The following is a 13914-nucleotide window of genomic DNA, read 5'->3' on the forward strand; positions in this document are numbered from 1 at the left end:
TAAAATCTTGTTTTGAGATTTTGTACCATTGTTTTTATTTTTTTTTCTTTAAAATAAAAATAACTGATGTCAAAATAAAATAAAGAGGATACATATTTTTGTATCTTTTAGAATTTAAAAATAGAATCTTTTGGTATTTAAAGATTATGTTCTGGGCCGGCCAAATAGCTCAGCGGATTAAGGCACCTGCAAGCAGGCACAGGGGCCAGGGGTTTGATCCCCCAGCCTGCCCTGCTGGCCCCACCCCTGGGGTACGCTGAGATGGCAGTTGAGACTGAGTGTGGTGGTGTGTACCTGTAATCCCGGCTCTTGGGAGGCTGTAAACAGGCGGATCACTAGGAGTCCAATCTAGTAGTGAGACCCTGAACACCCTGTAGACCCTTCCCTGAAATACAAATAAAGAAACAAAGATTATGTTCTACTTAATGATCATTCTATACATGGAAGTGTTTTACAAGTGTTTAACTGTAGTATCTTAAGGCAATATAGCCCAGAACTATTAAGTAAAGTGGTGGTTCTCCTCCAGGGTGCTATTAGAAAATATCTGGAAGGGCTGGGGAGATGGCTTAGTAGGATAAGCACTTGACTGGCAAACACAAGGATCTGAGTTCAATCCCCGGTTCCGCCAAAAAAGAAAATATCTGGAAACATTTGGGTTGTCATATCCACAGAGAATACTATTGGTATGCTATTAGTGTTGGGCTGCTAGGGTGCTGCTAAACACTGCCTGCTAAAGACAGCCACCCCCAGAATAAATTTACCCAGCCCAAAGTATCAGTAATTCCCAGGCCAAGAAACCTGAATTTAAAGTGGAACCGTAAGGTGCAAAATAAAGACAGCTCCATTTTTTTTTTTTTTATGCTAACATAAATGTACTCTTTCTAACACTCAGCAAGTGTGATAAAAAAATAATTTGGTAGGAGATTTCTGCCATATACAGTTAATAATAGGTAACTCTTAAGAAAAACAGGCAAATTATATATTCTTATAGCTGCAGTAGAATTCCGTACTTAGCAGTTGCTACTTGCCAGACACAGTCACATGCTAGCATATTACAGCAGTACATTTATGCCCATTTTACACGCCTAGGAAATAGCAGCTTGCCTGCTGTCATGTAGCTGGTAGAGTTGATCTTCAGAATCAGAAGATCTTACTGATTGTGCCTACTATATATTGTTACCATCTTTCCTTTTTTTCCTTCATCTGCTAAGTATTTATTTAATGCTAAGAATAAAGCCATGTAGCAGAGACTGTGGAGCTAAACTGCCTGTGTATAAGTCCCATCTCAGCTGTTTAACCAGCTGAAACACCTCAGACATGTTAATATGCTATCTCTTGCCCTACTGCATCTGAAAAATGATGCGGTACACAGCAAGATAATATTAGTTTGAATTTAAGTTGCTAAAGAGTGGGGGGAAAAAAGGAGGGAGATAAAAGCTATTGATAAACCTGAGGGTGGTGAAGCATTTAGTGGATAAAGAAGACAAAGCAGGGGCTGGAGAGATGGCTCAGTGGTCTAAAGCACCTACTTGAAACAAACTTGGCAAAGCACAGGGACCGCGGTTCGATCCCCAGCACCACATGCCAGCCAGACCCGCCCCCTGGTGGGCTGAGCTGGCCACACACACACAATAAATAAATGTAATAAATAAAAATAAATAAATATTAAAAAAAAAAACATTGTTTAAAAAAAAAAAAAAAAAAAAAAAAAAAAGAAGACAAAGCAGAGAGAGGAAGAATGTTGCAAGAGTATCTGATCACAGGTCCTAATAGGGGAGGGAAATCTGAGACCAGATACTGTGAATGGTGTACATGGATGGGAATTCAGCGGGCTACGAGATCTCAGGACATCAAATCCATCTGTGAGTTTGTTTGACTTCTGGAGTGTAAGAGAGACAATCTTATTTCCCCGCTGTGTAGCAGAACATTTGGATGTTTTTTTCTGTGTCCCTTTTTCTTCCCCAGTGCACTAATCTTATATTTAAATAAGTTTGAAAGCTGCAGTAATAAAATAATTGTTCTAGTAAGAGTTGTCAAATGCATTGATTTTCATAATCATACCATAAAACTAGGCCAGTATGGTGAACCTAGAGTTTTTAAATTCTTGGTTGCAGGCAAGTAACAGATAGTTGCACATAGGTGGGTAGGGATCAAACCAGAGCCTCCCACAGACTAGACAAGCTCCCTGCCATGGAGCTGCGTTCCCAGCCCTTCAGATGTTTTTATGACTGCATACGTAATTTGCTAGTATCTGTAAATATACAGCCATATAGATGGTTGTAAATATAGAAACTGTTTCTATAATTGACACAAAAGTTTCATAAAGCAATCCTGAGCCTTATTTTGTGTGATTCAGCTCTAATATTTTATACACTAATCCATTACTTTTTAAAATATCTTGGTAGTGACCCACTGCAGTAATTTTTCTGTTTTAAGAGAGAGAGAGAGCGCTAATGATCACAGTCTATAGTTCGGAAAATTTCAGTGCCTACTTGCTCACTTGCTTAATGATAAAAAGCATGTAGAAAAGTTAAAAATAGAAATTTCTTAGGAAGTATAATTCGATATAGGGTGCTTTCTTTTCTATTTCTTTTTTTTTGTGTGTGTATCTATTTTTAACACACAATAAAGATTATTCTTCATTTTAGTCTCAGTGCTGGGAGCTGGAGCATTTGAAGGGGAACTTGACCTGATTTTGCCTGTAGCCCTCACTTTGTGCTTTGCCAAGGACCACATGTGGTGGGATAATACAGTTTGCCAATTTTGCCTTTGAGAACGTAGAAAAAGACAACTGGCTATCCTACCAGCGCTGTGCTGCAGGGGCTCTGTCAGTTAAAAGACTTAGTGGCTTATGTTAGCAAACTCAATGAAATAGTTTTATTTTGTGTTTTAGTTAAGTCTTATAGGTAGGACCAGGGATGTAGCACAGTGGAGTAAGTGCCTGCCTGGCAAGCACAAGGTCCTGAGTTTGATCCCTGATACCAAAAAAAAAAAAGAGGAAGAAGAAAGTTAAGTCTTATAAAAACCATTATGACTTTAGTGAAAGACAAAACTGACTTTAAAGGTAAAAAGAGGGAGGCTGTGCATGGTGGTGCATGCCTGTAACCCCAGTACTCGGGAGGCTGAGGCAGAAGGATCATTGTGAGTGTGAGATCAGCCTGGGCTACAAAATGAGCTCAAGGACAGCCTGAATTGCATAGCAAGACACGGTCTCAAAAAAAACAAGAACGAAAATAGGTAAAAAAGGAAACCTTAATTTTCATAAAATTATAGGAAATGTATTAAATCATTTTAAATTAGAGATACAATGTTATGATACATAGTTGACTAGCCTAAAAACCCAAATGCAATACAGTATGGTTCTATTACTATAGGGACAACTTAGATACCCTAGATGGTGGCACACACCTATAATCCTTAATCCTAGCTGAGGCAGGAGTATTGCACATTCAAAATGACCAGGGGCAATTTAGACCTTACCTCAGAATAAAATAAAAAAGCATGGGAATATAGCCCAGTAGTAGAGTTCCTGCCTAACACGGAGAGGCCCTGGGGTGATCCTTAGTATTTGGAAAATGCTGTTTTACTTTTATACTTTTAGAGTTATTTAGTTGACCATCATGTTACAGGTGTACATGCCATGGCCCAGAAGTTCTGATCCGTCTTTACTGAGATTTTCTTGTGCAGATGAGAATTGTATTGCTAAATTTATATATGGCACTTCTCCCTTATTATGTAGGTTTGATATACTACATAAGGAAATATTCCAGATTGCTGAGGCTACAGTATTTTTATAATCTTGGGTATTTTAAGTAAATCTTTTAAAAACATGTAACAGACTTACCTGCTTTGTAAAGAGCATCTGAAATATAACCTTTCTGCCTTTGCTTTGGTAGTTATCGCTACCCATCCTTGAAATGAAGGCATTCATAGTATTCTTTTCCTGTTTCATATACCTAAATGCAAGCTTCACCCAGCTATAAAATTTTCAATATTTATTTCACTGTCTAGGATCTCTAGTTCACTGTTAGAAAAAGAATGTAGGTCTTATGGCTTGTTTCCTGACCTCAGTGTTTCCTTATATTAAGTATAAATGAGCTTTAGGTTCATTGTGTAACAAGGTAAATTATAAGTATTCCCATAGATGGTCTTCCTCCAATTAAAGTCACTTATATTTCTAGTTTACTGAGACATTTTAATTATAAATGATGTTGTTTTATCAGATTTCTCTTCATCTCTTGAAGTAATTGTGTGGTTTTACTCCTATGTTTTGTTAGTAAAGTTCATTATAATAACTTCTTCAAATATCAAGCCAGCCTTTGGCATGACTTATTATCCCTTCTGTGTATTTCTGATTTACTTGCTTTTTAAAGAATGTGTATAGTGCCGTTGAGATGGCTCAGTAGAATAAGCGCTCGCCTGGCAAGCGCAAGGGCCTGAGTTCAATCCCTGGTTCTGCCAAAAAATAAAATAAAAATAAAGAATGCTTAAATTAGTTTTCTTAGGAGATATTGGTATGTAGACTTCTTGTGTTTGTCTGGCTTCTGTATCACGTTAATACTGACATTAATAGTAAGTTTGGAAATGTTGCCTCTTTTCTGGAAGAGTTTGTGTAGAATTTGTATTACTTCATTTTAATGTTATGGGGAATTTATTAGAAAAGCTCTCTGGAATGCAGTTTGCTTTGTAGGAGGTTTTATAACTACCTGCTTAATTTATTCAGCAGTTAAAAGCCAGCTCAGATTTTCTTTGATATTTTGTGGCTTTCAAGGTATTTATCTAATTTGTGAGAATAATACACTTAATATTCATTTACTATTGCTTAACATTGAAGGGCCTACACTGATAGCCTCCTCCCCCATTTTTTTATATTGTTGATTGTGTGGGAGGTTTTTTTCTTGATTAATCTACCTAGATGTTTATCAACTTAGTTGATCTTTTTGAAGAACCAACTTAAAGCTTTTATTTTTCTCATTTTGTTTTGTGCTGGGGATTCAACACAAGTACATTCTACCACCAGGCTCCATCCCTGGCACACAACCATTTCCTCTGAGATCACCTCGCAAAGCTGCTCAGATGGGACTCAGACTTAGGTTCCTTCTGCCATAGGCTTCTCAGTACAGAGATTTTTATTTTTTTTTTTCTTTTTTACTTTGGATTTTCTTTGATTTTTTTAAGAGAAGATAGTTTGAGAACTTATATCATTGGTCTTAGCCCTTTTCTCCCCCGAAATAAACACTGAAAGTTATAAACCTCCCTTTGAAGCAGTAAATATTGATGTGTTGTGATTTTTATCATCAGTTTGTAGTATTTTAAAATGTCATTTGTGATTTTACATTGAATGATGGATTATTTAGAAGCACTTTTTTAAGTTTCCAATTCTTTGTGTGTACATATACACTCTGTGTGTGTGTGTGTGTGTCTCACTTTTCCAATTTAATTCTGTTATCAGAGAATAAAGTATCACTCACCTCCCCAGAGCCCCATCTATATAGCTCCTGGGGCTTTGAGGAGATATCTGTGTATAAATTGTAACACTGGGTCTTCTCTTTTGACTACTCTGATAATCTCTGCTTTGTTTTCTTATCATTTATTTATTTATTTATTTATTTATTTATTTATTTATTTATTTGGTATAGAGTCTCACTGTGCAGCTCCAAGTGGCACTTGTAGTGATCCCCCGGTCTCAGCTTCCTCAGTGCTGGGATTATAGGCATATGCCACCACCTAGAGGACCAGCAGCTGAGAGAGCTAGCAAGCCTCTCTCCCCTTCTTATATTGTATTCAAACTATCTGATGAAATCCCTAGTTTCATTGGCCAGCACAGAGGGTTGGCACAGCATGCTGTACTGAAGACTGAACCTAGGTCCTTGGGCTTGCCAGGAGGGGACCTACTTAGACTACTGAGCTATCTTCTGCTTTTTAATTAAGCTTGTTTGGATGTTAACGTCATATCATACAGTTATTAATGGGTTTTATTTAAGTGTACAGTTTTGGTTTTTGTTTCTTTTCTATTTTTTTCTTTCTCATCTCTTTTCCTCCTTTCCACCTTTTCTTGGATGATTAAACTGTTTTTCAGAATTTAATTTTATTGAATTGGCACTTATACCTATTGCATGATCTTAAGTTTCCTTATAATGTTATTTTTCTTCAACTTTTCTGTATCATTTCTTATAATCTGATGATAAGAATCTTCCCTGATTTTCTTTTGCCTGGAATGTTTTTATTTCCCCTTCAATTTTGAAGGATTTTCCCAGCCTCAGGACTGAGGATTGAATTAAACCCAGGGGCTCACATGTGGGAGGTGAGCTCTCTACCCCAATCTGCAGCACTTTTTATTTTATTATGAGATAAAGTCTTGTTAAGATACACAGGGTGGCCTCAAACTTGCCATCCTCTTGCCTCAGGCTTTTGGTAGATAGCAGGGACTACAGGTGTGTGTCACTGCGTTAGCTGAGAGAATGAGCTTATTAGAAATAAAAAGGGGTTTGAGAGTTTAGATATGCTGTTTTGCAGTTTTCTGACCTCCCTACTTTCAGATTAGACATCTTTTTCAGTCCTTAAAATTGATTCTCTTGTTTGTAATCTATAATCTTCTCCTCTTTGCTAGTTTCAAGATTTTTTCTTTCTTTTAGATTTTCAATAGTTTTAGAGAGAATATACTTCAACATTATCCTGTTTGGAATTTTCGGATTTTCTTGAACCCAGGAATTCTTTTCTTTTAAAATTATTATTATTTATTGATACAGGTCTTGCTATGCAGCTCGGACTCATAATGATCCTCCTGTCTCAACCTCCCAGTGCTGGAATTACAGGCAAATCTAGGAATTCTTGAATTTCATTATTTTGAGAAATTTGGGGTCTTTGTCCTCCAAATAGTTTTTCTGCCCCATTTTCTCTCTTTTTCACTTTCTCTTTTATAGTACTTGTTACCAATATAGTAGATCTTTTGCAGTTATTTCACGGCACAGTTATTTTTGTCTTTTTTTCTCTTCTCCAGGTAGATTTCTATTGATTTTATCTTCAGATTTATTGACTCTTTTGTCATATCAATTCTTCTGTTAAGGCTATCCACCCAATTTTTTTTAAACTTCAACTTTCCATTTGGTTCTTTCAGTTTGACTTACTCAGCTACTTCCTATTACCGTATTTTACTTGCCGCGATCACATTTTTCTTTCCCTCACTGGGTTTCTACCCTGATGACTCTTTTTTGTTTTTTTCATTTTTGGTGGAACTGGGATTGAACTCAGGCCCTTGCGCTTGCCAGGAAAGCGCTCATTTCACTGAGCCATCTCCCCAGCTCTAGCCTAATGATTCTAATGTCTGGGTCATCCTAGAGTTGACATCTATTGATATCTTTTCCCTTTAAAATTCTCAGCTTTTGTGTATGTCATAATTTTGAACACATCCTGGGCATTGTCAACATTATATTATGTAAACTTGGAATGTTTTGTTTTGGTTTTGGTTTGTTCTTTTACTAAGGGTGTTGGTTGCCTTTGGTAGTTAACCTGATTAAGGTCAAGCTGTGCTTCTTGGAGAAGGCCAGACCTCAGATCTCATTTCACCTGCTGAAGTCTCAGTTCCAAGCCACATTTAGTTTGCTATACACAGGCATGAATAACAAGAGTGCTAGGTTTAAACAAAGGATTAGGCATTTTTTTGGTTGGCCTTCTCCTTTCCAAGATTTTCTCCTACCATCTTGAAGCCTTGGTTGGCACTGCTTGCCTTCGCCTGTTCCTTTGGCCTAAAAGATAATGTGGTTTCAGTTTTATTCTCTCCTGGATTTTTACCACTCAGCCCTGCTTTACTACAGTTGTAGTCATCCTTAGACCAGAGCCACACAATAGTATAAAAACTCATTCTCTTCTGGTTGTACACACCACACCTCTCTAAAATTGCTTGCAGTTTTCTGTCTACGAAGACCTCCAGTAGGTTTTTTTTCCATTTTGTTTTTTGGTATATTTTCCCCCATGGTTATTTTTAGAAGTCTATGGTCAGATACTCCTTCATACCACAGATTGAAAGCCTGCACATCCTTGTTGAAATCTTGTCTGCTTATTTCTGCCAGGCTCCAAGGTCTGTTCTGACTTTTGCCCTACAGCACAGCTCATATAAATCTGACATACTTAGATTATCTCAGCTCTTTACTTGTTTTACCTATGTCTCTGTATAGTCTCCTTGAGATTTTAATAATTCCTTGAAGTAATAATTTAATTTTAAGTAAAATTATTATACATGAAATGCATAGTGTGGTATCTAATATCTATTATGAATTCAGTATATGTTTTTACCCCTCTTCTTACATCAGAGGCTTAAAATGGTATTTTACCTTAATCTGTGTGAAAGCCTCTGGGATCTCATGGACTCTTTTGCCTTTCCTACCTGTCTTAAAAGCCAGTGACTACAAAATCCAGTCAAAATTACTCAGTCAGTGCAAACCTAATACATTTCCAGTGGTCTAAACCAATGGTGGTACTTGCATTCCTGTCTTATCAGGCAGCATAGGATAGTCACATTGTGTGATACAAACTGCCTGATGAGACAGGGCATGTATGGCTAGCTATGAATCTGCTAATGTACCTCAGTACCTACTCTTTGATAGCTCATGTGGATTTTCCATAGCATTTTAAAATCCATGTCCAAAACTGAGTTTTTAATCATTTTCTCTCTCTCTGTCCTCAAATCAACTTCTGCTATGTCTCAGTTACTTTTCTGTCATTGCTGGGACAAAATACCTGGCACTCAAAATTAAGGATGGAAAAGTTTATTTAGCTCACAGCTAATAAAGTTTCAGCGTATACTCAGCTGGTTCTAAGGCAGACTGGTATATGGCAGAGGGCAGCCATTCATGGCACTGGAAAACAGCAAAGAACAAAAGGGAGGACCAGCAGCTGAGGGAGCTAGCAAGCCTCTCTCCCCTCCTTATATTATTTTCAAACTATCCACCCCAGGGGAGGTATAGTGCTCACACCCATAATCCCAGCATTGGATCCTGAATTAATCACAAACTCTAGAAGGTGCCCCAATGATTGCATGAGGCTTTTGGGGGACAACTATACACAAACCTTAACATGCTGTTTCTATAATTGCATATTCAGTTAACAGTACGACTAAGTCACTTAGTTTTCTTAAATATTTTCAGGCTGGGGAAATAATTTAGTGGTAGAATACTTGCCTAGTATGTAAGAGTCCATGGGTTAGCACTGCAAACCAAAACCAAAAGAAACCTTTAAATCTTTTCCTAAATCTCCAAATCTAATTATCAAGTCCTTACATGTCCTCATCTCTGCTTCTGTTGTCCCAGTGGTTTAGGCATTCATTTTACATTGGGCTGTACTGTGGCTCTGCATTTATTCCCTTGTCTTCAGTCTAATTTATCTATATTACTGTTTAAAGCAATGTTTTCTAAAATGAAACTTCTAACATTTTTTTTTTTTTATTCTTAAAACTCACAATGAATTTCCTGGTCCCTTCATGATAAATCCCTATCCCTCTGCAGCCTACACAAAGTGCTGCTCCTCCTGCTTGTGTCTTCCACACTGGCAGGCACAGAGAGCCTCTCTGCACTGCCCAGACTAATCAGCTTTGTGCAGACTCCTGTGCCTTCTAACAGAGGCATCCCCAGCTCCTCCTTTGTGTTCTGGTTCTTTCCTCTTTGTCTTTGAATTCAACCTTTTAATTTCTCACATGTCCTCAGCAGGGAGTCTCTCCATGATCCCCCAGTGCTCTCCCACAGCACTCACATCATGATGCTTTGTCTGTGGTCACTGTAGACTCCTTGAGGGCGAGCTTACCACACACATGTACTTCTGTAAATAGGACATTCACTTTTGTAAAGTAAAGACTATAGGTTTTGTTCAGAAACTAAATGGTTGAGTCCTATTCATTTCTCATTGATCTTGGTCATTTGCATGTCTTTATTAAATATAATAATCATTTCTGAAACGTCTGTAGTATGCTTAAATTTTTTGAGTGTTTACTGACTGAACCAGTATTTTCTTACCAAAACTCTACAACTTAGGCATAGGCTTTTACAAAAACTAACCTATAGTTATGTCTTACTGTAGAATAGTTTTTCACCCCTACCAATGTGGACATTTTAGGCTAGGTAACTCCTTGTTGTGGGGGTTGTCCTGTGGGATGACTAGCAGCATCTCTGTCATTCACCAGTAGATGCTAGTAGCATGCTTCTCCCTGTTCCTGCTCACGACAACCAAAAACTCCATATGTTGCCATGTGTTCCTCAAGGAGCAAAATTGCCCACAGTTGAGAATCATTGCTATAGAACTCTCAGCAGAAACCTAATTTGTGAAATGCCTAACTGCTCTTCCCCATGAGAATCATCAGTGGTTAAAAGCATATGATAATGTTCCAGGTTTTAAAGAATTTCTTTCGATCCTATCTTACTCTGTGGAGAAACAAACAAACAAAAAAATTCATTTGCTTGTCAGTTCATAAATGGAATTACTTTTCCCTTGTTCTTTTCCCATGTTATTCTTTCTCCAAGAGCTCATTTAACCATTAAATCTTAGGGGAAAATGAGAGCAATGGGGGTGTTGAAATTTTTCAGGACCATGTTCTACATATTTTAAGCTTTGAAAATTGCTACTGACAGCAATTAGAGAGAGAGGCAGATTTCTGTTAAGTTAAACTATGTATAGACTGAATTTGATAGAATATGAAAACTGTTAGCTAAAATGTTTCACACATCTCAGATTTCTTGGTGTTGATTTCTCTGCTTTTCCTTCTCCTGCCTTTTTGCTCCCTACCAGGCGATTCATGCTCTTATGGGGAGTGCTGTGCAGCCCTTACTGACTTCGGTGGGAGATGCCATTGAGGCCATAATCATCACCATGCATCAAGAAGATTTTTCTGGGTAAACCTTTCAAACAGAAATTTGCCTTCACTGCTGTTGGTTTTCATTCCTCCCCCAGGCCTATTCTGAAAAGCCCTTGTGAACTAGGCTTACTCCTTTTGGGACAGGTTTTGGCCCCCTATCCTCTTCTTCTCTATCATGGGTGCTCTTAGCATATTTGAGCATTTCTGTTGTTATTTTTCTCATTTCTCTCCTTGACTGGAAACATAGAATGAGTTTACAGGATTCAGCTTGGCATTTTGGAATTTTTGTAGATTACACCACCTTCCTTTTCCAGTCTTAATACTTTCCTTGCTTCTTGCCAGTACCCTCTGCTTTAGACAGCTTGTTGCCCCCAGTCACAGACTTGGTATCCCTTGTATAAAGTGCCCACTTCTGGAACTGTACTATTCTAACTTTGAGAACAAATCATGTGCAACCCCTCCCGGAATGATTTTTCCATTCTCAGAGTTTCTAATCACATTTAATAATAAAATAAAGGAAATAAAATAAAATAAATGATCTCTGATAACACTTTCAAATAGGGGAAGGAAGGTACTGAAAAGGGGATCTCAAAGCAATGAAAGAGTATCTCTGAGAAGGAGACAGTGTACCCACACAAGACAGGAGACCTAACATCTCCTTTAGCATATTTAACCCCTCCACCTTTAACTTCTGCATACTGGCTGCTTTATAAATAACCTTTATGTGTCTTCACAATTCACTACTGTGCTTGACCAGGTAAGAACTTATTCCAAAGCCTTGTAATAGCTAGGAAAATTGAGCTTCAACAATGGCCAAATGACTTTCGACACTACTAAATTAAATCAAGCTTCAAATCATTGGAGTATTGACAACATGCATTTTTAAATATTTTATTTTACTTATATTGACACATGCTTATGGAATTTGGTTTAGTATGTTATTTTCTACTGCTCAAAGAAAACATTGCAACCAAATCAAAACTCTTGAGACTGTTCTCCAGAGCAATATCATGTATAAACTATACTTTTTATTAGCATAAAAAGATATAAAAGACTAACTGTATACAGCCTTAATATGAGACCTATGTCACCTTCACGACACAGAAACTGAAAACGAAGGAATACGAAAGACATTCCTTACCATTTGAAACCGGGCAAGAGCAAAGGTAGATAGTTCTACATAAAATAGATAAAATGCACTTTAAGTAAAAAACTGTAGAACCAGAAAAGGTCATTATATAACAAGTGAGTCAGTCTGTTAAGTGGATATGATGAATATATATATATATATATATATATGCGTGTGTATCCAACATCAGAGTACCTAAATATGTAAAGCAAGTATTAAAGAATCAGAAAGGAACATTGGATTGCTTTACAGTACTCTACCTTAAGTGAGGGACAGATGATTGAGATAGAAAATTAACAAGGGAACCATGGACTTGAATTGTATTTTAGACAGATATATTCAGCAAATTCCAACAGAATACACATTCTTAAACACACACACACACACACACACACACACACACACAGACATAAAAAGAACATAAGGAGACCCAGTCCTAGCACAGGTCTGGTGAGTGTGTGGGAGAGCTCTCTGCCACCCTGCGCTAGTGGGACCTACTACTGGTCCCAGCCCAGGCACAGCGTGGGTGAGACCCTCTTCTACCCCCTTGGGTGGCCCCCCACCACTCCGCAGCACCTCCCCCACCCAGCCCACCGAGTAGGAATTTCTGCGGGCATTCCGGGAACTCCCAGACCCAGTCCTAGCCCAGGTCTGTTGAGTGTGTAGGAGAGCTCCGTGCTACCCTGCGCTGGCGGGACCTACTAGAAGTCCCAGCCCATACGCAGTGTGGGTGAGACCCTCTTGCACCCACTTGGGACGCCCCCCACCACTCCGCAGCACCTCCTGAACCCAAGCCACCGAGTAGGAATTTCTGCTGCTTTCCGGGAACCCCCAGACACAGTCCTAGCCCAGGTCTGGTGAGTGTGTGGGAGAGCTTCCTGCTACCCTGCACTGGGGGTACCTACTACTGGTCCCAGCCCAGGCGCAGAATGGGTGAGACACTCTTCCACCCCCTTGGGACTCTCCACACCACTCAGCAGCACCTTCTCCACCCCGCCTGCCCAGTAGGAATTGCTGCAGCATTCTGGAAACCCCAGACCCAGTCCTAGCCCAGACCCAGTGAGTGTGTGGGAGAGCTGCCTCTCCCCGCTACTCCACCTTGTCCCCTCCAGGCTCAGCTCAGGCCTGGCATACAGGCCTGGGGAGTAAACCTGCACCTGCAATCCCTGCAGAGAGTGTAGAGGATAGAACCACCCAGCTAGTCCAGGAGCAAAAAATCTTGCCAGAGGGGCACAACAGGTTCACCTCAAGGGCAGCAACAGGAAGGAGCTGAACACAGAAGCCAGACCAAGCCCGGCACAGCTGGATAAATCCAAACTATGTAGATCTGCACCTGAACTTCAGTACATGCAAAGGTTATAACTACAATGAAGAGCTACAACAAAGGTCAGAAGACAGTGCTATGCAAAATGACAAGAAGGAACAAAATGCAACCTCAGAACCGAAGCCCACCCGTAACAAGTGCAGAGGACACTAACACAGAACAAATTGGGAATCACACAGCTGAAAGCAATGAATCAAGCCTTCTGAAATAAACAGTTGCAGAAAGGTATAGAGGAACTCAGATTGGAAATAAAAAAAGAAATCCCTGAATTAATAACATTTGCAGTAAAGAATCAAATGCAGAAACATATGGAGGAAACCCACTGCCCACCCAGAACAAGTGCAGAGGACACTAGCTCGGCTCAAATGTATGAATTAAGAGCATCGATACTAAATAAGCAACAGCAGAAAGTTATAGAGGAACTCAGAGCGCAATTCTTTTCTGAAATAAAGGATTTTCAGAACTCATAGCATCTGAAGTAAAGAAGCAACTACAGAAACATAGGGAGGAAAACCAAGCTGAAAAAAACACTGCAGTAAAAGAATTTATAACTGCTTCTAAAGAAGACATTGATAAAAAATAGAGATGAGAAAAATGACAGATTCCTTGAATGAGCAATAC

The 13914-nt window shown here is 38.9% G+C and overlaps 1 protein-coding gene across 1 annotated transcript in view; it reads left to right on the forward strand.

Moving 5' to 3' along the window:
- The window catches only part of Cog5 (component of oligomeric golgi complex 5), a 359771-nt gene that overhangs the window by 312577 nt on the left and 33280 nt on the right, over positions 1–13914 (forward strand). The window contains 1 exon segment of the mRNA XM_023719494.1: positions 10774–10877. Within this exon segment, the coding sequence (XP_023575262.1) occupies positions 10774–10877 (104 nt within the window).

The sequence above is a fragment of the Octodon degus genome, unplaced genomic scaffold (genome assembly GCF_000260255.1).
Source record: "Octodon degus isolate 3935 unplaced genomic scaffold, OctDeg1.0 scaffold00068, whole genome shotgun sequence".
In the NCBI taxonomy this organism is placed as follows: domain Eukaryota; kingdom Metazoa; phylum Chordata; class Mammalia; order Rodentia; family Octodontidae; genus Octodon; species Octodon degus.